This window comes from Petaurus breviceps, unplaced genomic scaffold, assembly GCF_028583685.1.
Source record: "Petaurus breviceps papuanus isolate PSGF00001 unplaced genomic scaffold, PetGlider_PUasm1.0 91041, whole genome shotgun sequence".
Taxonomy (NCBI): domain Eukaryota; kingdom Metazoa; phylum Chordata; class Mammalia; order Diprotodontia; family Petauridae; genus Petaurus; species Petaurus breviceps.
Genome location: NW_027187400.1, coordinates 18,946,605 through 18,972,819, shown reverse-complemented (window position 1 = coordinate 18,972,819; position 26,215 = coordinate 18,946,605). Strand labels below are relative to the sequence as shown.

General features: G+C 43.6%; 1 protein-coding gene across 1 annotated transcript in view; it reads left to right on the top strand.

The window, feature by feature from the left end:
* The window catches only part of FHAD1 (forkhead associated phosphopeptide binding domain 1), a 175,882-nt gene that overhangs the window by 71,971 nt on the left and 77,696 nt on the right, over nucleotides 1–26,215 (top strand). Inside the window, exons 9-13 of the mRNA XM_069079619.1 lie at nucleotides 393–497; nucleotides 4,348–4,455; nucleotides 11,032–11,115; nucleotides 13,634–13,786; nucleotides 17,280–17,475. Of these exons, the coding sequence (XP_068935720.1) occupies nucleotides 393–497; nucleotides 4,348–4,455; nucleotides 11,032–11,115; nucleotides 13,634–13,786; nucleotides 17,280–17,475 (646 nt within the window). The remainder of the gene's footprint in view (nucleotides 1–392; nucleotides 498–4,347; nucleotides 4,456–11,031; nucleotides 11,116–13,633; nucleotides 13,787–17,279; nucleotides 17,476–26,215) is intronic.

Genomic DNA, 26,215 nt, shown 5'->3' with positions numbered 1-26,215 from the left:
GATCATACTCAAAGATGATTTTGTGTTTGCTTAGGTCAAGTCAACAAGCTCTTCTTAAAGGCACACTAAGTGCCAGGCAGTATGCCAAACAGTGAGGATACAAATATAAGCAGGAAGACAGTCCCTGACCTCAAGGAGCTTGCCTTCTAATGGAGGATGGCAATACATAAAGGGAAGGTTAAGGGGAGGAGGAGAAATAGAGTAAACTCAAAAAGGGTTTTGTATTGAATCATGTCAAACTGAGAGGTGATTTCATCTTTATGGGATCAAGTAGGAAAATATTTTCTTTATTGTATAGGGTTAAACTTGAAGATTTTTTTGCATGTTGTATGGGACCAAACTGGAAGGCAGGAGTGGTTCCCTTTATTTCCCTGTTTTCTCATCTCTTTCAGCACATCAAAGACCTAGAGCAGCAAATGAAAGTCCTGGGGGAGCAGCTCCGGAAGAGTTGTAATGAGCAAAGCCTCATCTCCAAGACGCTGAAAGAAAAGAACAAGGTATCTTCTTTCTCCTCTCACCCCATGGAAGCCAAGCTGCCCTGCCCTCTCACCTAATGTCCTCTGCCCAGAATAGAAGGGAGCTGGCTCTATCATTGGCACCAGCTCCAGTTCCATCAGTGACACCCCAGCAGCTCCCTGGAAAAACCCTTGTCTGTTAACTAGACTGTATCTCCCAATCTGTCAGATGGAGTCCAGGAAGATGGCCCCTGGCCTGTGCTGGGGCAAAGGAGGAAAGGAAAAATTCAAGGCCAGGTGCCGGTTTGGAAGCAGGGGGTCTTTTTACTCAGGTACTATTGCTGGCTTCAGTTGCTCCCCAGTCCATGACTGTATGACTGATCTTAATCTTAGCCTGGAACCGATTCCCTGTTTGGAACTAGCCCCACCATTATGCAAGAACTCTTATGTCCTACTTCCATCACCTGGACCTCTTAGAAGTTATGTCCCATAGCATAGTATGGTATGGTAGGATATGAGCAGGATTGGGCATGGTGATCTAGCATATTACATATAGTATAGTATAAATATGGTACATGGGCAGCTGGGGGGTGAAGTGGACAGAGTGCTAGGCCTGGAGTCAGGAAGACTGCTCTTTGTGAGTTCAAATCTGGTCTCAGATACTTCCTAGCTGTGTGATCCTGGGCGAGTCACTTAACCTCTGTTTGCCTCATTTTCCTTATCTGTAAAATGAGCTGAAGAAGGAAATGGCAAACCCCTCCAGTATCTTTGCCAAGAAAACCCCAAATGGGGTCACAGAGAGTCACACATGACTGAAAACAAATGAACAACAACATAATATAATATAGCATGGTATAGTATGGTACATATATGTTATACATACAGTACAGATATAGTGCTGTATAGTTATGGTATGGTATACAGGGGTGGGGAACCTGTAGCCTTGAGGCCACATGTGGCTTTCGAGGTCCTTGGGTGTGGCCTTTTGACTGAGTCCAAGTTTCATAGAACAAATCCTTTTATTAAGGGAACTTGTTCTGTGAAGTTTGGACTCAGTCGAAGGGCCATGCTCAAGGATCTAGAAAGCCATGTGGCCTCAAGATCACAGGTTCCCCACCCCTGGTATGTGGTATAGCATAGTACAATTTAATATAATAACAATTTAAAATTTCTTGTAAATTTCTCTTAAGAGTCTCGCCAAACTTACTATGGATTATTCAGCCTTCACAATGTTTCCTCCACATAGACAGAAAAATATCACCCTCTATAGAACTTGGGCATAGTTCTGCTTAATCTCTGGCACTCTCCCAGTTCTAACAACTCTGTTCTAAGTTTTCTTCTAGGTCTAACATTCTATGTCTGAAATTCCCTCCCAGTTCAAACGTTCTATGTGCTAACGCCTTCCTAGCTCTGACATGCTGTGTCCTCTAGTCCATTTCAGCTCTCACCTTCTGTTTTCCAAAATTCCTTCTAGCTCTAACTACCTACGTTCTAAGGTCCTTCCCAGCTCTGACATCCTAGCCTATATTCCAGTGTTTCTTCTAGCTGTAATATGCTGCAAAGAGGACAGATTCTGGAGTCAGAGGACCTGGGTTCAATGCCCACCTCTGGTGCGACCTAGACAGGTGCCTTCATTTCCTGAGCCTCATGTTCACCCCTGTAAAATGGGAGACTTGGTTTTGAGGTCCCTTTTTTAGCTCTTGATTCCATGAGCCTGTGATCTTTCTTTCCAGCTCTGACATTCTGCATTCTAACGTTTCTGCCAGTTCTAACTCTCTGTGTTCGAAGTTCCCTTCAAGCACCAATACTCTTTAAATATGTCATTCTCTAATTTCAAGGCATGCACCAACATTCTCTCTTTTCTGAGATCCAAAGAGGTTCAATGAATTCACAAAGTAAACCAGCTTCAAAGCTAAGTACCAAATTAAGGAAAAAAAAATTTCTTAATCTTTAGAGCGAGTGTGAGGCATTATGTATAAAAATCATTCCATAGCAAGTGTTCTCTATCTAACCTGGAAAAAAATAACATTAAAACCAGCTGGGAAGCTCACATTTTTTCAGCTAGTTTTAGAGCTTATTGAGACAGCATGGTATAGTGGATAGTCAAGTCAACCAGACCAGATTAAGCTCCTACTGTGTTCCAGGCACTGTGCCTCCCTTCAGGGGGTTCACAGCCTAACGGGAGAGACAACGTGCAAATGACTATGTACAAATAAGCTATATTTACAAGATACATTGGAAATATAATCTCAGAGAGGAGGCACTAGAGTTAGGAGGGCCCAGGAAAGCTAAGACTTTAACCGAGGATTATAAAAGGAAGCCAGGGAAGCTTGAAGACTAAAGTCAAGAGGGACAGAGATCTAGCTTCAGTCAAGAAGACCTGAATTCAAGTCATACTTTGGCTATGTGACCTTGGGCAAGTCATTCAACTTGTCAATACCTCAAACAAATCTCTAAGACTTTAAGTTGAAAACTATTTGACTAAATAAAAGAATAACTGGTGAGTTGCATTAGCAAAGGGTGGTTCCTTATCAGGATTCCCCCATACCAGTGAAATTACAGTTATAGATCAAAATAAATTCATAAAATCCTCATAGTACTCAGGTACTCAATAAATCCTTGTTGATTTGTGAATTTAAAGGATGATGAACCAGATTCTAGCAGGGTTAAAGCTCAAGGAATAGCACAAGACTTGGGCTGTAACTCCAGCTCTAGCCTTGATTTGCTGTATGACCAGGGACAACTTGCTGAACCTCTCTGGACCTCATTTCCCCACTTTTAAAGTGAGGTTAAATTGATTGACCCTAATGTGTTATGATAGAAAGATCATTAGATTTGAAATCAGAGGACCTGATCTTGGCAAAGCACTTTCTTTTCACAGTCTCCTCAGTTTTATACTTACTTAGAATGACGGAGTTGAACTAGCAATTGTCTACAGGCTCTCAATGCTATGATGGATGATGGACTTGTGATTCCCAAGATTCTGTTAGCGTACTGTCCAGAAACAGCTGTGTATGACCAGCAGAGGGCAGCATCGCTCACTGCCATAGAACACCATTAGTGAAAAGCATTGGAAACCATTTATATCAGATTAATGATATGGCTGGTCCAATCTGAGCCTTCTTTGTGGCTCATGAGATGGAAGATAATTGCAAACCAAACATTTGAATGTAAAAGCCTACCTTGCTGCCTGGAGTGTTTTAGAAGCTGTGTGTTCTTAGGGACCTAAGAGTAGTTGGGGAAAGGGAAGAAGGCCAGGGTTCAAGTCCAGGCTTCACCTTTCTACAAGCCTGGGTGACCTTAAGTCATGTTACCCCTGTGGGTTTCAATTCCTTTCCCTATAAAATGGAACTAACATATATGTACCACCTGCCCCACAATGGCCTCCATTGAGAGAAAAGATCTCCTTTAAACCATGATAGAAATAGGGCCTGATAGAAAGCTTAGCTTACACTGGTTTCGTAAGTTTTCCAAAATGAAGAAGTAGTTAATGATTACTCCAAAGAGGGAATGTTGGGAAGAGGAAGGACAAGGTCCATTGCTTGGCCTTATTTCCAAAAGGTCATGTTTGTAAGCAGCAGAGAAGGAACCAATAGAGAAAGAGAGGTTGGGCAAGTGGATAAAATTCTCTGGGCCTCAGTTTCCTCACCTTTAAAATGAGAAAGGGTCAAACTCAGAGACCCCAGTGTAATGATATGGAAAGGAACCTAGGTTTGGAATCAGAGCATAAGAACCATGACCTGATTGATCTCTGGCACTTTCTTCTTGTATGACCTTGGGCAAGTCAGTTGCTTCCTCTGGGTCTTGGTTTCCCCATATGTAAAACGGAGCATATGCATCGTCATCCATGACCCGAGAACCTGAGTATTAGAACATCCTTTCATCATTCCAGGCTGAAGAGAAACTACAAGAGGAATCCAGGAAGAAATTAATGCAGCTTCAAGAGATGGGGTACAGAGAGCGCCTCATTAAAGACAATTTGGACAAAGCAGTGTGCCAGGTAGGGAGGCCCCAGGTTATCAGGCATTCACCTGGCAGTGTTAAGTATTTACATTTTTCTGAATATAGAGCCGCTGCAGAACAGCTGATCAAAGACATTTCTGTGAGAAAGAACAGACTGAAGTAAAGCTTAGATGAGTCACAGCTGAATCATGGAATGTCAGAAGGAAAAAGCCTCAGAACAGAGAAAGTTAGATCTGGCAGGGACCTCGGAACACAGAATGTTAGAGCCTGAGGCAGCATGGGACACGTGCACAAGGGATCAGAGGGCCCAGGCTCAAATCTCTGCCCTGCCTGGTCCTTGATGTCCCCGTCTGTAAAATGAGGGGGGTGGATTGGATGACATCTAACCAAAGCTGCTTCCAGCTCTGTTGGCAGTGTCTGTGCTGGAGAAGCTGAGAACACAGGATGTCAGAGCTGGGAGGGCCCTTAGAACACAGGATGTCAGAGCTGGGAGAGACCCTGGAACACAGGATGTCAGAGCTGAGAGAGACCCTGGAACACAGGATGTCAGAGCTGGGAGGGGCCTTAGAACACAAAGTGTCAGAGCTGGGAGGGCCCTTAGAACACAGAATGTCAGAGCTGGGAGGGCCCTTAGAACACAGAATGTCAGAGCTGGGAGGGCTCTTAGAACACAGGATGTCATAGCTGGGGGAGACCCTGGAACACAAGATGTCAGAACTGGGTGAGCCCTTAGAACACAGGATGTCAGAGCTGGGAGGGCCCTTAGAACACAGAAGGTCAGAGCCGGGAGGACCTTTAAGAACAGAGATCTAAGAGCTAGAAGAAATCTTAGAACATAGAATGCTATGTCATAAGAAACCTTAGAGATCATGTAGTCTATCCTCATTCCATTTTACCAATAGCCCATAGTTTAGTGTTTCTTTAAGATTTTGGGCTTACAGAGTTTGGGTCCAGTCCTGGTAACTAATTGAAAACAGTAATTTTCTCTTTTGTTTTGTTACTCTCCATATGGAGTTACTCCTGAAAAATCTCCAAATATAGCTCATGTCTAGGTTTCCACAGATGCAAACAGAGTTCCCAGATCCTATATAAGCACTCAAGGTAACAAATTCATGTGGGGAGAGGACAATTTTTATTCCATCCTTCAGGGGGAAAAAATGCGAACAATCTAAAGGATAGAACCCATAAGCAAAATACACAAGTGCTCCCTGATAGTCTATAAACTTTCCTCAGAAGGGAATAGAACTTGGAGTTACCTTGAGTGTGATCCCCAGAGATTGTCCCTTGTTTCTAGACTCATTGTTACTCAGTGTTACTGCATGGCTTTGAATTTCTCCAAAAGACACACAGGCTTTGAGATTGTTGAAAAAGTAGTTCACACCGCGTACCTTTCTAGTAAAAGCAGGCAGAGTTCAGACCGACAGAATTTCTTAGTTTCAGCCTGTTATTCAGCGTCTTAAATGCTACATGAGGCCTTTGTTTCGGAAGAGGACCTCAGCTTCTGGGTGCTGAGGGCAGTAAATGGTCTGCTCCAAAAGCAACTCTGAGCCATCTTGCGTGTCTGAGCACTGAGGACACTAGGGAGAAGTCTTTTCTGAAAGAAATGCCAAGTTCTCTCAAATTCCCCGCTTGTTACCGAGGAGGCGGGTGCATTTCCAGAAGCTGGAAGCTGAGCGGCCATGCCACTTAGTAGGAGGTTTTTCCTAACTATGTTCCACTTCCTGACATCAGATATAATCACAATCATAATCATAATAAGCAACATTTACTTAATGTCTGGTATGTACAAGGCACTGTGATAAGTGCTTTACAATTATTATAAAACTTGGTCCCCATAGCAACCCTGGGAGATACGTGCTGTTATCATCCGCACTTACAGATGAGGAAACTGAGGGAAACAGAGGTTAAGTGACCTGCCTAGGATCACACAGCTATTAAGTATCCGAGATCACCTTTGAACTTGGGTCTTCCTAATTCCAAGTCTGAGACTCTATTCGCTGAACCACCTAGCTGCCCCCTGTATCTTAGGATGAGGGTTCAGAGTGGAGGTAGGTAGGGACCTAATCACCAACTTCTTCTTCCTCCATGACCAGGGTCTTCATAAGAGGTTATAAGTAAATAGAGGTCCTCTAAGCCTTTAATGAGGAACAAGGGCTGCAGACTGTGTGCTCAGATGGAGATTCTGAGCCCTTTAGTGCTTTGGACAGTAGATGGCCAGCTTTGAAGGAAACTCAAAAACCATTTCAGATTCCCAAACCCCAGCACACCTAAGAGATAGGAAGGGGCAGTGAGGACCTTTGCTTCCAGGGTTCCAGAGGTCAGGAGCTGAGAGCCTGGCCAAGGATTGCTCCCAAGTGTGCCTTGTCCTCTACCATCTTGGGATGATACTTCAGAATGGTTGAGAAATGTCAGTTCAGTCCCAAGGAACCTAATCACCCTAGGTTGACCCTAGGCCACCAGAGTCTAGAAACCTTAGGATGTCTCAGTGCTCTTGGAGTTGGTGTCAACGATGACCAACAGTACCTTCTTGCTCAGTCATTAAGGTTGGGTGCCTCCTATCATCAACTCTTAAAAGTCCTGTGCTTGGGGCAAATACCAGCTCTCATTACTCTTGCTCCAGTGATGAGGTGAAATCGCTCTCCCTCTCCTACCTCTTTTGGTCCTCTCATCCCTTCCCACCTCAGTCTTACTTGTCCACAATCCTACAGCCCTCTGGAGACTCTCCTCCACATTACTGCACCCTTTTGGGATCCTTGCTCTACTGTTAATAAATTCCCTTTGGTCCTAGAGCTTGCCACTTCTCTCTTTTTCTAATTTCTTGAGCTATTAAGATCAAATAAATATTTATAAAATCCTTAGCATATTGCCTGGCATGTAGTAGATGATTAACAAATACTTTTTTAAAAATTAGAATCTTGGCTTTTCTCAAAAGATGTTGAATCCCTGACCACCCTCTTAAGACTGAGCATTTCCAGGGTGGCCAGGTTGCACAGTGAATAGAGCGCCAGCCCTGGAGTCAGGAGGACCTGAGTTCAAATCCAGCCTCAGACACTTCACACACACACACACACACACACACACACACACACACACACACACTAGCTGTGTGACCGTGGGCAAGTCACTTAACCCCAATTTCCCTCCAAAAAGCAAAAAAAAAAAAAGACTGAGCATTTCTTGTGTCATAACATTTCCTAAACTCTTTGTCTATTTCTTCTACTGGTCCATAATCTGTAGCAGTGGTATCAAGCTCAAAAAGAAACAGAGACCACTAAACCATAAATGAAGAACCCTGTGGACCATATACTGACTTAGAAAACCATTTATCAATTTTATCTATGTTTTATCATCTTATTTATTTTGTTGAATATTTCCCAATCACATCTTAATCTGGTTTGGAAGGCACTTGGGAGTTTTGCGGACCATAGGCAGGCTATGCATTGACCCCTCTGGTCGGTAATGTATTCTTTTAGCGAGGTGGCTTTTGCCTCTTGGTCAGTCAGGCAGCATTTATGAAGTACCAGCTGGGTATCAGACACTGCTGAGCACTGGGGATACAAAGAAAGGCCAAAAAACAACAGTCTGTTCTCAAGGAGTTCACACTCAGGCGAGGGAAACAGCATGCGAACAACGAATGACTAACAAGATCTGCACAAGGCAAATTGCAAGTCTTTTCAGAATGAGGACTGGGAAGGGTTTCTTACAGAAGGTGGGATGTGAGCTGAGACTGCAAGGAAGCCTGGAGGTGGTGGTGAGAAGGAGAGGATCCCGGGCATGGGGGATGGCCAGGGAAGACACCTAGAGTCTGGGGAGGATTTTATGCTAAGAAGGGCAAAGAGGTCAGTGCCGCTGGATCACAGTGTACGTGGAAGGGAGGAAGGTGTGAGAAGGCTGGAAAGGTTGGAAGGGACCACATTATAAGAGCTTTAAAGTCGAAAAGATGATGTTTTATTTGATCGTGGTGGTAATAAGGGACCCCTGAAGTTTATTAAGTGGGAATTAGAAGATCTAGCTGACATTTTTGTTGCTCTTCAGTCATTTCAGTTGTTTCAGACTCTTCATGACCTTTTGGGGTTTTGTTTTGGTTTTTTGGCAGAGATACTGGAGTTGTTCGCCATTTCCTTAATTTATAGATGAGGAAACTGAGGCAAACAGGGGAAAGTGACTTGACTAGGGTCACACAGCCTGTCTGAGACTGGATTTGAACTCAGGTCTTTCTGACTCCGGCCTGGCACTCTACCCACCTAGCTGGCTCAAGGCACATATTTTAGTGAAATCAGTTTGACAGATGAGTGGAGGATGAACCAGAGTGGGGAGAGACTTGAGGCAGGCAGACCCACCTGCAGGCTATCACAGTCACCCAGGCACGAGGTGATGTCTGCAACAGAGGGAGGCTGTCAGAGGAAAGAAGGGGGAGTCTTCAAGGGATGGCGCGAAGGTGACGGCAGCAGGCCTTGACAACAAAGTGGTTGTGCTGATCTTCACTCCTACGTTCTTGACCACACCTCCTTATCTCTGGCTACATGAATGTATCTTCTCACTATGCAATTGCATTACGCTCTCCCTCTCCACGTTTTTGCTTTTACCTGTCCTTGTTCTGCCAGTCAGGTGGACTCGACTGAAGTGAGTCAACAACAAAAATGTCCTTCTAGGGGGTGGCTAGGTGGCACAGTGAATAGAGCACTGGCCCTGGAGTCAGAAGGACCTGAGTTCAAACCCGGCCTCAGATACTTAACACAAAAACTAGCCACGTGACCTTGGGGAAGTCATTTAACCCCAATTGCCCTCCAAAAAGCAAAAAAAAATGGCCTTCTAGACTGTACTCCACTCCACTCGTGGGTCTCCCCTCCCCCACAGGGCCTCTGTGATGCCTGTCCAATCAGATCTGCCTCTTTGGATTAAGACTTTTAGTTCATCTTGTTTGTTAGTCGTATTTGCTGCATTTATAGATGGATATACACACATATACATATAAGCACACCTATACATGCACACACCATATACACACACGCATACACATGCTATACATACACACACGTGTACTATGTGTATGCACATGATACACACATGGGTACATGTGTGCATGTAGACGATACACACCATATGCATACACACATACACAGTATGGTATTCATGTACACATGCGCACATATGGCATGTACACAAACATGATGCATATACACAGTGTGCACACATATATATGTGATGTGCCACACATATGTGATATGCATCACGTGTGGTGACATGTACATGTGAACACACATACAAATATTTGCCTGTATACACATGATAGCTACGTATGCATACGTGCATGCTGTGTGTGTCCCTATATATACACCCACATGTATGGTGTATACATGTATATACACACATGTGTGTCTGTGACCACACATCTGTTTGAGGCTGTGAATCTTATTACTGGTTCTTTTCTTAGATTTTCATTTCCTTTGCATGACTAGACCTCTCTCCTGTTCTTCTTCTTCCCATATTCTTTCTGCCTCTTCCTTATGGCATCTTACTTGGCAGGCAACCTTTCTTTTCAGTCTAAGCCACTTTCAGTTACATTTGTGACTCCAGGCGTATACACTTTTACCCAGTCATGTTAGGTGCACCCCATTTCTAGCCAAGAACCCATCAGTAATTCCTATTTATTAAATCACAGTACAGAAATCTGAATCCCATCCTCAGGCACCATTTTCTTAAGCAGCTAATTCTTAACCACTTCAATTCAGCAGCAGGTAAACCAACTGGGTAGCTAGGAGAAAGAGAGGTGTTAGGAGGAGAGCAGCAGGTCACCTGAAATGCCTCCCTCTCTGTTGCTAGTCTGGGACAGGAATCAGACCAAGGGATGCACATGTTGCTGGTGAGTTTCTTTGCTCATCCTCCCTCATGGGTGAATCACTTACACTCTGGCAAGACTTTTAAAAGGTATAAGGTATAAGCAGCAGAAATCAGACAAATAGAACAACTGTCTTGGGCTTCATGCGACGCCTCCTGCCTTAACTTGGCGGATTCCTGAAGAATCTGCCATGTGTATGGTTTTAGTTCTCACTGGAGATAAAATGTTATAGGAAAAAACAGTACTACCCCCTTTTTGGAGAAACTGAGGGTCCAGGCTCACATAGCCAGTGAGTGTCAGAGCTGGGATTCAGCCTCGGGTCCCTGATTCCAAGGCCAGCGCTCTTTCAAAGATGGTGTCTCTCTATAAGATGCCTTCCAACTTTAAATCATGTGACCCCTTCCCCCATCCTAAACACTAAAGCAGTGCAGGAGAATGAGTGGTTCCAGGCCACCCCACTATAGCTTATAACATCGACTCTTAGCTGTCAAGGTCATGGGCACCTCCAATGGGTAATTGACTAGAGGATCCATTCACAGCCTTTGTTCCAGTCTTAGAACATGCCTGGCAGTCCCATGGGTCAATTAAGTCAGGCAGAAGGGCCTCCCAGTCAATTAAGGCCAAGCTTTCTCTTTTCTTCTGTGATCCCCGCCCTCACGCAGGGGACAGCCTAAGATTTGTTATGAGGCCACTGCCCCAGGCTCATGCAAGGGGAGACAGCAGATTGTACACAGCTGACTATCTCCTGCCTGATGGTCACTCTTTCTGCTTCAGCTGGAACATTTCCGAAGTCAAGTCATCGAAGCCATCTATGGCCGAGGCAAACTGCCCCAGGCCAGGATCGTCACCAATCAGCAGGTGAGTCCCGCTTTCCAACAGCAGGCCCCTCACTGTCTGTCAAGCATGGCTGACTGCAGATCCCATCCCATATGAGAGCCCATGTCCCTGTTTGTGTGGCTGGCATATCGTTTTCTCCCTGTCGCTACAACGGAAAGATTTGTTTTGATTTTGTGGGGTTTCTGGTATTGAAGAAAAAGTCTGAACGTTCTCACATTTCCATGAAATACTCATCCAATTTCTTTGAGACTAAGTGTCAATCACATGTGATTCACCTAAGTAATTTCCCCCCAAGGAGATTCCTTGATACAAGATTTTTTGAAGGAGAGGGGATGGGAGAGAGGAGGAGGTCTCAGATCTTTTTATTTCATTGGGATAGGAAATTTCCAATGTAGAAACTCTGCACTGATTCATATAGGCATTTGAAACTTATAGTCTTTTTTTATACTAAAATTTTATTTTTTCCTCAATTACATGTAAAAACAATTTTAACATTTGTTTTTAAATTTTTGAGTTCCAAATTCTCTCCCTCCCTTCCCACCACCTTATTGAGAAGGCAAGCAAATTGATATAGGTTATACATGTGTAGCGATGCAAACTCTATCTCCATAATAGTCATGTGAAATTTATAGTGGTGAAGCAGGGTTTCTTTACCCTTTCCATATTAAGTACTCCTTGGACAGTCTAGGGAAGCTAATGGACCCTTTCTCAGAATGTTCTCAAATTCTTAACATGAAATATATAGATTTATAAAGAAAATGAATTAAACTGAAATACAATTATCGGTTTAATTTTCAAGTTGGTGGGTACCAAGTTAGGAAGCCCTGTTTTAGGGAGTTAACTGCCATGGAGGGGCTAGGTGACTTGTCTAGGGTCACATAGCTGTCCCTACATGACAGTTTGGATTTGAACACAAGTTTTCTTAACTCTGAGGCCTTCAAAAGACTGTATCTCTTGAAAGAACATGCTTCAGTCAGACCTTCTGATCTCATTTATTTCTTCCTTGGAATATGTGGTGTGGCTGCTTGACCTCGAGTCTAGGTGTTCATGTAATAGCTGTTATTAGGTCCAATTCTCTCCTGGTCCATCTCTGTAGATTAATGGCATAACCTCCTCTCCTAGCAGTTTAGGAAAGAAAATCCCCCACACTCAGTCCCTTTCCAGAGGACTGGGCCATAGGGCAGAGATGCTATATTTCCCTGCATATGCATGGATTCCATTTGCTGGCCCCTGATCAGACGCATGCTTTCTCCTGTTGTTGAATTTTGTGGCTCAAATGAACATTGTATTAACTCTCTGTGATAAGGCAAAGCCTTTCAAGGTCAAGTAAGCCTTTATCAGTCTAGAAACATCCTTATATTATTGCAGATATGTAAATGCTTCAGTCAGAACTTTACCCAGATATGCTCAATTTGGAGTCTGAGGATCTGGGTTCTGACTCAGGCTTTCCACTTACTCTCTGTGTGACTCTGGGCAGGCCATTTATCATGTGGCATTTGCAGAATGTTGCATAAATTGTTGGATCAGGGGTGCTCACTCTAACAGCCCACCACCTCTACACCGAGAGACAGGAAACACTGATTGTTATTAGTCCTCTGGAATCAAGGTTAGTCTCGACATTCAATCTCAGTTCTGGTATCATTTCGTGTCACCTCCCCAATAACAGCTCCTATCAGGATGGCTGATATTGATAAATCGTATTTCTATGGCGTTTTAAATTTACCTAGTAGCCTCCTCACATTACTTCCATGAAGTAGCAGAATTGTTCCCATTTTCCAGGTGAGGACATAGACTCAGAAGGATTATGGGATCATAGATCCAGGTCTGGAAGGGACTTCCAGAACCATCAAGTCCAACACCCTCATTTTACAAAGGAAGAAAAGAAGCCCACAAAGGCTCATACCATCCTAGTTTAGAACTAGAAGGGAACTTAGAGGCCATCTAAGCCAACTCCTCCATTTTACAGAAACTGAGGCCAAGGAAGGTAAAGTGACTTGTCTAAGGTAACACAGGTAGTATCAGAAGTAGTAGTCAAACACAAAGATTAAGAATGGGAAGGACCTGCCCCACAGCTTCACTGATGAGTAAACTGAGGCCTAGTGAGGCTGTGTAAGTCACCCAAACTCACACAGTTAGTAAGCAACCCAGCCAGGATTTGAACCTGGGTCTTCTGAGTCCACATCTAGAGCTCTGCCCACTATGTACAGATAACTCAGCAGATAACTCATTTAGTATCTCTTTAAAGTTTTCAAGACACTTTCACAACTAAGTTCCTAGGAGGGAAAGAGTGCAAATTAGCCCGATTTTACCAAGATAGAAACTAAGGCTTCCAAAAGGAAAGACACTTGCCCGTCACTACACAATTTCATTTATCCGTGTGAGAGTTCAGTCAATGCTCTTTCCAGTGATGCCAAGTCATGGGACTGAAGGTACCTTTCCCCCAGCATTGCCCAGTCTTCACACTTGCCCTCACATCCCCATCAGAACTGCTCCAACTTGACCCATTTTTTGGTCGTTGTTTGTTCTTCCCCACGACCAGCTGGTAGAGACGATCTCCCATGTCATCGAGGACAACTTCAACTTGCAGCAGAAAAAAATCATCACAAATAAGACCAGCTGGTCCAGCAGCCCCAGCAAGGAGGAATTCGTGGTCCAAATGGACAAGCTGAAGGCCTTCTTGGAGGACTACCAGGTCACTTGTGCCCCTTAGTCAATGCCAAGTTAGTTTAGTGTTTGCTCTTCTTGTTTTGAAAATCCTCCTGCTCTAGAGGGGTTTGTGGGACAGATTGGAAAGTTCTTATATAGGTTTATTGCCCACAGAGCCATTGAAAATTTGGGGGCTGGGAGGGCCCTTAGAGTACAGGATGTCAGAACTGGGAAAGACCTTAGAACACAGAATATCAGAACTGGAGCTTAGACAAAAGGACAACAGGAAAAGGCAAGGAATAAGAATGTTTTTAGTACCTACTATGTGCCAAGTAGTATGCTAAGTGCTTTTACAAATATTATCTCATTTTATCCTCACAACAACCCTGCAAGGTAGGAGATGTTATTATCCTCATGTTATAGTTGAGAAAATTGAGACAAACAGAGGTAAAGTGACCTGCCCAGGGTCATGCAGCAACTATATGTCTGAGGCTGTATTGAACACAGGTCTTCCTGACTCCAAGTTCAGCACTCAATGCACTGAGCCACCTCTATCACCATCAAAATAGCAGTAATAATAATAGCAACAATAAAAAAAAACCCGCTAATATTTATACAGAATTTTAAGGTGTGCAAAGGGTTTTGCATAGATCATGTACAACACCTTCCTTTTTTTTTTTTGGAAGGCAATTAGGGTCAAGTGACTTGCCCGAGGTGATACAGCTAGTTCTTTTGTGTTAAGTGTCTGAGGCCAGATTTGAACTCAGGTCCACCTGATTCCAGGGCTGGTGCTCTATTCACTGCACCACCTAGCCTCCCCAATACCTTCCTTTCACAGAAAAGGAAACCAAGGCCCAGAGAGGAAAAGTTATTTGCAAAATCATAGAGTAAGTAACAGAGCCAATAATTGTGCCCAGACCTTTTAACTCTCAATCCAGTATTCTTAACAATATACCACATTGTATGCATTAGAGGTCAGTTGCCCAAAGTTAGACCTAACCTCATCCTACCCTGTCAGCCTGTTCTCCACCCCAGTACCTTCCATCTCTGCTCCCCCATCACCCTACCTCCAAGTCCCACCCTTGCCAAGGCTCAACATACTCCTCTGAGCTAACTACCCCTGGTAATGTCACTCAAACAACTTTTTTTTCTCTTCAAAAACAGTTAACAATATATAAAATAAAGTGCTAAGAGCAGAAAAGGATCAGACTTGGAGTCAGGTTCATAGTCCGGTGATGACCTATGTGCCCTTAACTGGGCTTCTTCTGTAAAGTGGTGGGGTTAGACTCAGGGGTCTGTAAGGCCCCTTCAACGCCCAAATCCTGTGCTGGAATTCCCCAGCTATTCAGAGGTGCTCTGACCTTGCATGGCCACAGAGACCTAAAATAGCCCTGAGATTCTGCTGTGTTATATGTATCTTCCCCCACCAGAGGAACTTGTCTGGAAAGAGAAAAGGAAGGTGCCTTCCACAAAGCTCAAATTCCTGCATTGCGTGGATGTGTCTGTTGTACAGATGGGCTGGTGCTGCCTTGGCAGAGCTTTGATATCTCGCAGCAGTGGAAGGGAGGCCCAAGTGTGGGCCTCCCACAGTGGGGAAAGGCACACTCTCATCCTGCCTTTGACTTTAAATTTAGGGCACATCTCCCCCAGAGGTATGCCTCAGCATCAAAAACCTGGGAACTTCCCATGGATTGGCATCATGTTCTTGAGTCTTGGAAATCCATAACTTCCCTTAACCTCCCTGAACCTCACTTTGCTGAGCTGTAAAATGAGGCAGATAGACTAGGTGACCTCTGACACCTCTTTCATCTCTCCAGCTATGAGCCCATAAGCCTTCCATAAACTCTGGGCTTCTGGGAGCCTGGTCCCTCTGCGTGGCCCAAGCAGTCATTCGTTCTCTTACTGTCGCCCAGGTTATATCCTAGGCCTAGAGTGGCCCTTCTTTCCCTCTCTCCCCCTTTCCCCCTAAAATCCTTATTACAATTTTTATAATATTATTATAATTATTGATGTGATGATCATTTTTATCACTATAATTGTTATTGAAAATGATTATATTACATAATATTATTAAATAATTTGTTATATTACGGGCAGCTAGGTGATGCAATGAATAGAGCACCAGCCCTGGAATTAGGAGGAACTAAGTTCAAATCCAGCCTCAGACACTTAACACTTACTAGCTGTGTGACCTTGGGCAAGTCACTTAACTCCAATTGCCCTGCCTTCCCCCCTTCAAAAAGGCAAAAAAGAAATTTTTTTTATATTAGAGTACATATAATAATATAGCATATAACCTATGTTTTATTATATGTGACATAGATTATTATATGATATATAGTATGTGGTATGTTAGAATACATTATAATGTTATTATTTCATAATAATGGCCTGAATGTATATATATACAGTGCTCAAAAGTTGACAAAGCACTTTACATATCTCAGCTGACTTTAGTTTCATACCAGTCCTCTGAGGAGGGCGCTATAAATGTCTCTGCCCCAATTTTGCCAAGAGTAGAAGCTGGGGCTTAGAAAGTTTGAGTGATTTGCCCATGGTCACCCCTAATAAGTATTTGAGGTAAGGTTTGAACTCAAGTATTCTTATCTCCATGTCAAATGTACTGTGGCATACTCCCTCCTCAAAAGGCTTTTATTAAATGCCTGTTGTATGCACAGCACTGAGATAGGCCCTGGGGGACATACCTAGTTCAGATAAGACACAGTCCCAAGCATGCTGAGTAGGTAGAGACCAGATCTGTGATTTCATTGGCATAGGGAAGCATGAAATGAGGGAGACTGAGAGCTCCCTGAAATTTTTGCAGGCTGGCATCTTACAGCCTGAGAGGCTGCCCAGCATGTCTGAGAAGCTAAGTGACCCTCCCAGGGCCACAGAGCCGATATGTGCTAGAGACTTACTGGCTTTGGGACCAATTTTCTACTCTTCCACACTTCCTCTCTTAGAACACTTATACTTAGAACAATTATAGACATTAAATGCACAGCAAATACACAAGATAAATGCACTAGGCCTAACAAAATGCTGTGTGGGGTCTGATGAGGAATTCATGCCTCCTACCAGGAAACCCTCGCTGATTCCCCCTAGCCATTTATAACATCCCCCCTCAGAACATACAAAACATTTTTTACTACTGTTCATGCACTTCTTTTAGAATGCTGGCTATTATTATAGCATTCCATGAGGGCAGGGCCTGTGTCTTACCTAAACTAGGGATATTCCCCAAGAAGACATTTAAGAAATTATTTTTTGCATGAACAAAGGTAAATAAAAGAGAAGTGGCCTAATTCAACCATGATAAGTCCAAATCACAGTATAGGGAAAGGACAGAGAAGTCATAGAGAAATCTAATATAACTAGATGCTGAGATAGCCCTCCCCCCAGTGCAGACTGCTTATTTGTTATAGGAGAGGAAGGGAGAGCAAAGTAGGGAAGTCCATTCTGCAGGAATTCTTGGGGGGGCCTTTGACTCCTGTCCCATCCATAACTTCTGCTGTCCCTCATGGCCTCATCTTTTTCAGACTTTCTTGAGATTGTCTTGCTGTGGCAGTGACTTGAGAAAGCAGCTCTGTGACCTTCAGGACCTCCCAGTGGACGCCTCTGTGGCGTGGTTGCACAAAGCCATCATGGAGATTCTACAGATGGTGGTGTGCTGGGTGGAGAAATTCGAGCAGCTCCTGAAGAATGTGGGCATTGAGCTGTCCCACTCCGACAAAGGTCTCTGGGCCTGCTGGCTCTTCTTCCTTATCTTTAGTTTATCCTACCAGTTCTAATCAAAAAGAATCACTGATGAGAACCAATCAGTCACCAAGTATCTATTAGGCCCCTCCTATGTGCCAGTGCTGGGGCCAACACAAAAAGGAAACCACCCCCAGGTACAGAGGACCTGGGATCAGGTCCTGATCATAGAATCATAGATTTAGAACTGGAAGATAAATTGGAAACCATTGCATCCAGGCTCATTTTGGGAGTGGGGGTAATAGAAATATATTTCACTCAGTTAAATAGGATGGGAAGGGGAGAAGGGAGGTGGGGGAGGACAGATTAAGGGAATGATTAGTTCTAAGCAAAACAAACCCTAAAGGTGAACAAAAGTATTTATAGCTCTTTTTAAGTTTGCAAAAAAAATGGAAATCTGAAGGAATGGATGAACAACATATGGTATATGAACATAATGGAATATGATAAATGTGATGGAATATTATTGTGCTGAACTCTTCTCAGCATAATGACTGATCAGGATTTCAGGGAACTAATGGTGAGACATGCTCCCCACTTCCTGACAGCAGGTAGACTCAATGCAGAACGAGACAAATTTTTTTGGACATGGCCAATGTGGAATTTGCTTTGACTATTACACATCTGTAATGGTAGAAAAAAGGCTTATTATTAATATCAAATGCATAATACACATGAAACATATCAGTGCAAGCTAATATTGTTATTATTATTGTTACCATTACCATAATAGCATTAAAGAAAGTCAGTGTGGCAAAATGGATAGAGAACTGCCCCCAGGGGCTAGCTCTTTCCCTTCGGAAGACAACTGGGGAAGAGATTAAGGCTGGTGAAAAGTAAATTCATGATGGGAGGAAGCTGAGACAGTCTTGAAGTTCAACTCCTAGGGATATTACCATCAAAGGGCAAGGAGTCGGAAAGTAAGCAACAAGCAGTCTCCTTATTTTTATCAAGCATTTATTTTCTCCCCTCCCCTACCTTCCCTTCTCTCCCCCCCCCCCCCCACCACCAGAAAAGAAAAAAAAAAATCCTTGTAACAAATCAAGCAAAAAAAAATACCATATTGGCCATGTCCAGAAATGTTTTATTCTGCATGTTTACCCCATCATCTTCAGGTCTGAACATTCTGTTCCAAGACTCTTTGTAGCTTCAATGTCTGGTGTTCTAAGGGCCCTCCCCGCTCTGACATTCTGTGTTCTAAGGCCCTCCCAGCTCTGACATCCTGTGTTCTATAGTTTCTTCTTTGATGTTTCCACCTATTATCATATGCTCTGAGAACCCTTCCAGTTTTGACATTCTGTGTTCTAAAGATCTTTCCAGTTCTAATATTCTGTGTTCTAAGATACATTCTCATTATAACATTCTGTGTGCTAAGGTTCTATTATTTATAATTCCTCACAGCTCTAACATTCTATGCTCTAAGGTTAAAGCTGAAACACCCAAAGATCTAAGGCTACCTTCCAAGTCCAATGTACTATATCCTAAGGTCTTTTTTTTTGAGTTCCAATGACATTCTTTGGTCCCATGAAGTCTTATTGGGAAAGGAAAGGCCTTGGGGGCATGATCTGTACATTCTCCTTCTCTTATATCACTTTCTTTTTACATCTAGAATGGTTATTTTCCAGCCTCTAGTTTTCTCTGATATTCTTGGAAATCTCAAATCATTATAATCGTTAAGGTAAATTTTCCTGAGCTTCCCAAAATAATTTAGTTTGAACTGAATCAATTTGAACAAACTCTGTGCCACCCATACCAGTAAAGAAAAGAGGGCTGATTTTTAACATTAAAATTGTTTGCAGAGTTTTAACATTAAAACATTAGAATTCCAGGAGTGTCAGTTATGAAAGATTGTATTCTCTTCTTATAATGGCTTAGCTCTAAGACAGCAGCAGAAAGAAGACCAAGGGTAATGGAGTCAAGACATAACAAGCAGGGCTCACTGTTTCATTGCACTCTACCCTGAAAATTTTATCAACCTGGATAGAAGGAATGTTGATGCCCAAATGAGATTTCTTTTCCAGGTTTGGAGATTATTGTGCCAAGGACCCAAACAAACTAGGAAAGAGAAATAAACCATACGGTGTCCTCTAGAATGACTAATAGTCCATTTTGGCTCAAATAAGGAAAAACTTCCCAGTAATATTGAGCTGTCCCATAATGAAACAGAATGCCTTGGGGAGGAACAGGGCCTCCTTACTGGAAACCTTCAAGTAAAGGCTGAATGACCCCTTGCAGGGAGATTGGGGGGGGGGGGGGAGTTGGTTCTATCATAGCTTAGACTTGATTACTCTCTGAACTCCTTACCTAGCCTTTTATTCTGCAATCAACACCTCCAGAAGTGACGGCTCCATCCTTGAATCTCTCAGGCTGTTCTGTTTAACCTTCCCCACATACCTCAATGGGATCATCAGAATCAAAAGATGTCAAAGCTGGGCAGGACCTGAAGTATCATTTAGTTCAACCCCTCATTTTACAGATGAGAAAACCGAGGCCCAGAGAGAAGTGACTTTCCCAAAGTCACACAGTAAATGACAGATAGAACACCTATCATGTTAGGTCAGACTTTCTTCCCTCTACTACTAACATCTCTCAGAGTCATTGTTTTATACACACATGTGTGTATGTCAATGTACATGTTTATGTATGTGCATGGATCCTCTGGCAGGTTGCAAGCACCTCCAGTGATGGGGAGTTCACTACCTATTGAGGTATCTCATTCCACTGTTGGACAGCACTATTAGGATGTGTGGATTTATGTATATATGTACATACATATATAAACACACACATGTGTGTATTAACACCTCCCCTGCAGTAGATTGGAAACTCCTTGTGGGTAGGAGGCAGTGCCATTTTTTATCCTTTTGTTCCCAGTGTCTTGTACATACACTTAGAGTTTACTCAGTGTATTTTGAATTAAACTGGATTGAACAGGGGCTGACTCCTGTAATATATTTGCTTTGTAGAGAGTGGCAGCAGAGGAATTCATCAGCACCGATATTAAGAAGCACTTATTGAATTCCTACTATCTGAAAGCCCTTGTCCAAGCTTCTGGAGACACAAAGATAGACCAAAGCCCGCTCATAGGAAGTAGATTCTGCAGACACTTGGAGCAGGCTCTTGTAAAGCATTTATTCCCGATGCAAAAGTTCTTTAAATAGTCAAAATTTTTTAATTCAGAAAAAAACTTTTTTTCTCCCTCTAACCTTCCCCAACTGAAAAAGAAAACGCTGGTAACAAATAAGCAGAATCAAGCAAAACAAATTCTATATTGGCCACGTCCAAAAATTACGCGTCTCGTTCTGCAGTCAGAGTCCACCACCTCTCGTCAGGACATCCCTAGCATCCCCCTTTTTTCAATGCCCACTTAAGTCTCCTCATTCTCAAATGAGTCAGTGTTTGTAAAGGGCTTCCATGGTGCCTGGTACATAGTAGGTGCTTAATAAATGCTTATTTCTCCCACATTCCCCCCTGTCAGACCTAGAGTCCATCTGATTGTAGGATCATGATATGCAGAGCTGGAAGGGGCCCTCAGAAACCATCTAGTGCTTTTTTACAGATGTGCTCTAGTGATCATTTTACATGTAGGGAAACTGAGGCCTAGAGAAGTTGAATGATTTGCCCAAGATCACATATTCAATCAGGTGGCAGAGTTGGGATTCAAATCCAGGTCCTCTGATTCCAAACTCCAAAACTTATTGTATTGTACCACAATGACTCTTCCTATATACTAGAGAAAATTGAGGCTTATCAAGGGGAAGTGACTTTTCCTACTTATCCTACCATGGTCACCCCCAAGAGTATTTGGCAGAGTTGGGATTCAAGTCTAGCACCTCTGGCTGGCACCAATCTCTCTGCTTCTTCAAGGAGAAAACCTTGGAGAGAAACTGCTCCAACTTTCCTACCTGTTCATTGCCTATTGAACATGGCCCAAGGTCCCTTGTTAGGAGTCAGCAGCCAGTCAGAGAAGGGGAACAGGGCTGCTGCAAGAGACAAGGGAAGCTAGGGTAGGCTGCCTAGTAACCTTCTGACACTCTGGGAGACTTCCAGGGTCACTCATGAAAGATATAACTCCTACCCTCCAGAAGCTTACTATCTACTAGGGGAGATAGGGCTTGTACAAAGAAAGGGCCTGAAGGTCAAGGGTTCTTGCTGTTGTTATGATGTAACCCCTTTGGGAACTGGTAAAGCCTATGGACTTCTCATTGATTTTTAAATTTAAATTTATAATTTTAAATTTATACAAAATATATAATTTTATGTAAAATGTGTAATTCAATATAAAACACACAATGTCATTTATTTCAGTTAGGGGTTAATGAAAATTAAAAGGTTTTTTTTTTTTTAAATAAGCCAAGTTTACGGATCTTTTGAAATTTGGTCTGTGAACCCTAGGTTATTAACCCAAGCTATAGTTAATATTTTTCCCATCTCTGACATCCTGTGTTCTAAGGAACTTCTCAATTCTTATATTCTGCATTCTAAGACCTTTCCCATCCTTGATATTCCGTGTTCTAAGGCCCCTTCCAAATCTGACATTCTGTGTTCTAAGATCTTTCCCAGCCCTGACATTCTCTGGTCTTCTATGCCCTGCAGAAGTCAAGATAACAGAGTTGATGCTGTGGGAACAGGTGGGGAGAAGCCACAGGGAGGTAGATTTGGGCTCCAAATAAGGAAGAATCTCCTAATAGTGCTGTCCAACAGCATAACGAGATACCTCAACAGGTGGTGAGTTCCCCATCACTGGAGGTGACTGCCACCTGCCAGTAACCCTAAGTTATGTCAAAGTGGTAGAGTCCTTCTCCTTTATGTCAACTAAGTACATCTATCATCAAACCCCAAACACCCCTCCCTTCTCAGGCAGATTTGGAAAGCCCAAAAGATCTCTGCCACTCACTGGTCTAACTCTGTGACCTTAGGGCCCTCCCAGCTCTGACATTCTGTGTTCTCAGGGCCTTCTAGCTCTGACATTCTGTGTTCTAAGGGCCCTCCCACCTCTGACATTCTGGGTTCTAAGGGCCCTCTCAACTCTAACATTCTGGGTTCTAAGGGCTCTCCCAGCTCTGACACTGAGTTCTAAGGGCCCTCCCAGCTCTGACATCCTGTGTTCTAAGGGCCCTCCCAGGCTCTGACATTCTCTGGTCTAAGGCCTCTCTCTGCTCTGACCCCCTTTCTCCCTCCTTGTTGTAATGGAATCTGACTTTAAGAGACTAATTCCAAATCCAGACTGAGATATTCCTTGATCTGTGGCCTGTGCATCAAGTATGGACATTGGGTGGTGTCACCAGAGTTGCCCGTTAGATGTAACACTTTCAGGTTGGCAGAGAAATCCTCGTTTCCTCGTTTGAACCTCACAACAACAGTCTTAACAGGTAGGAGCTATGGCATCAGCATATGAGGACACTGAGGCTCAGAGAGCTTAAGAAACACCTTGCCCACAGTCAGACAACGAGGAAGTGTCAAAGGTGGGATTTGGACCCGGTTCCCTCCAGCCTCTAAGGCCAGCCTCCTTTCCTCTGGCCTGCCTCAACTGGGCCTTCACTTCATGAATTCTGCTAGCACAGGTACAGGCCATGAGGGTTTTCTTGCTCAATGTAGCTGTAACAGTGGGCAGTGCCTGGTGGCCAGAAGAAGGAGGCTTGGAATTGAGTTACATGTCTATGTTAGACACAGCCCAAGGTTTTTTGCTGATAAGCAAAGAAAGAATTTTTCTTTATCATTTCAATTTATCTCCTTTAATAACTCAGTTGGTCACTGCCCTCTGACACAGGCATTGTTACATAGACTTGCTTTCCTGGCATCCAGCACAAATTGCTGCCTCTTCAGGGGAGAGTCCCTTCTGTGGGATGGCAGTGTGTTGCCCAAACTGGAGATGTGGCCTGGCACTTCTGAGATGCCCTCCCTGCCCTGACTAAACTTCCTCCATGGCCACATGGACCAGTCTCCAGCCCCGGACCCTTCCTGTTGTCCTCATTCTCTGTTCCTGCTCCCAGGCTCAAGTGTATGGCACATAGCATTCTAGACCCGGAGTCAATTCAGATCCTCCCTGTTATACCCTTTCTTGCTGCATGACCTTAGGCAAGTCACGTAACCTCTCCAGGCCTCAGTTTCCTCATCTGTAGAATGAAAGTTTTGGACTAGATGATCTCCAATCTCCCTTCCAGCTTTAAATCTGTGATATGTACAAGGTCAGAAGAGAGCTGATGTGACTCCTTGAAGGACTCACTAACTTCAGCTGCCCCTCTCTGTTACTTAGCAATGGAGCCAGCCCCACTGGGACCTTCCCTGATAACTGCAGGCTGTGCCCAGATCTTCCCTCTCTGAACTAGGCTTATTGATTTTCTTTTTCTTTTTTAAAAATTTTAGCCTTTTTTAATGTATTTTGAGTTCCAAATTCCTTCCCCCATCCCAGCTTTTCTCCCCCCCCCCCCACCCCATTGCTTCATTTATTTTCAAAGTTCATTCATTTTAAGGGCACCATGGCTTGAGGAACAGAGATCTGGGTTCAAGTCTGGCCCCTGATGCCTCCTGGCTGTGTGATCCTGAGACAATCACTTCAGTGCCCCCGCACCCATCTGAGGCAAGATTCTCAGAGAAGTGGCTGAACAAGGGTTGACCTGCTTTGCCAGAGGGAGGTTTTTCAGGAGGAGTTCTCAGTAATGACAAAGCCACAGGTCTATCCCAATAGTCAACTGATGGGTGGAGGAGATGGGACGGTAATAATTAAGAACCAGGCTCTGTGTTAAGCCCTGGAGAGACAAAATGAGGCCAAAGACATTCTCTGCTCTCAAGGAGCTCACACTCTAAATGCTTCGTAATGAACACAGTGCTTAATAAATGTTTCTTTTCCTTTCATTCATTGTTTTGTCTAATTATTCAGTACATAGCAAATTTACTAAGATAGATGATTTCAAAATGACTTCCAGTATGTAGAGAGGAGTTCAGTACTTGTTGTATCTACTATTTTTTGGCTCATTTTTAAAATTAATTTTTTCCATAAAAAGCATTTGTGTCCCTCCCAACTACCTCTTTTCTACTGAACAAAAGGAGAAAAAAACACTTGCAATGGCTATCCATTGTCAGGTAAAACAAAATCCCATGCAGACCATGTCCAAAAATATAGGTCTCATTCTGTATCCCAAGTCCATCAGCTCTCTGTCAGAAGGTGGGCCTGGGAATCATGTTGATCATTGGTCAAACAGCAGCTTTGGGTCTCTCAAAGCTATTTGCCTTTATGATGCTGTTGTTGTATATACATTGTCCTGCTTACTTCACTCTGCATCAGTTTGTACAAGTCTTCCTAGGTTTCTCTGAAACCATCCCTTTCATCATTTCTCATGGTGCCATCCATTACAGTCGCATACCCTCATTTCTCCAGTCTTTCCCCAATTGATGGGCCACTTCTCTGATGCACCCATTGCCTACATAGTCAGATGAATGACACAGAAACTAAATGGAATGAAGAAGTTTGTAGTGTGTGGGGTGAGGGCTGAACTTAGGACCAGGTAACCTGAGTTGGAATAAAGGTCAGATCTAGAATCATAACCTAGACCTAGAAGTGAAAGGTCAGAACTCAGCAGTCATCTAGTCCAACCTTCACCACCCCTCATCCCACTTTGTACTTGTGGAAACTGAGGCCCAGGGAAATGAAGTGATTTGACCTGACCAGGAAGAGTGACAGAGACGTCATTGGAGATTCAGTCTTCTGACCTCTGTTTCTGTATTTTTCCCACTGGGCCATTTCCAAGTACTGGAGGGGACCAGTTAGAGGTAGTATGGCCTACCTACCTGTGACTTACCTGTACTCAACTTGTAGGATATTCATACATCATCTTCTTAAGCTCAATAGTAAGCCAACCCAAAGGGGTCAAAATAAGTCTCACAATTCTGTCTCCTCAGCAGGGGGATGCTCAGGAAATCTGTGGTGATATTGAGGATGTAGAGGTGATGGTGGTTCTAGAAGGCTCTGCACTAGGTATACAAGCTCCAGCCAGGTTCTGCCTTCCCTGAGAGCCATGGAGTTCAGCTCTGCCATTTTGTGTACTAAGGGCCTTCCCAGCACTGACATCCTGTGTTCTAAGGGCCCTCCCAGCTCTGACATTCTGTGTTCTAAGGGCCCTTCCAGCTCTGACATCCTGTGTTCTAAGGGCCCTCCCAGCTCTGACATCCTGTGTTCTAAAGGACCTCCCAGCTCTGACATTCTCTGTTCTAAGGGCCCTCCCAGCTCTGACATCCTGTATTCTAAGGGTCCTTCCAGCTTTGGTATTCTGTATTTTAAGGTCCTTCCTCAATGTGACAGTCTCTGATCTGAAGACCCTCTTGGCTGTGACAGTCTATATATTCTACATTCCCTTCTAGATCTAGTATTCTCTGTTCTAATGTCCCTTCTGTCTCTGACATTCTGTCTAGCTAAGAGAACCAAGCCTAACTAAGTCCTGGGGATAAGCATGCTTGAGAAGGCACTGCACTAAGGATACAAGTTCTGGCCAGGTTCTACCTCCCTTGAAAGTTACTCTGACATTTTGTGATCGAAGAGCCCTCCCAGCTGTGATATCCTACGTTCTAAAGGCAACTCTTGGAGACTACAAAATTTAGAGGGAAGGTGCTCATCTGTACTAGTAGACAGATTTTCCTCATCTGGGAGTTCTCTTAAGTCAGTAAAATCAGACTATACACACACACACACACACACACACACACACACACACACACACACACA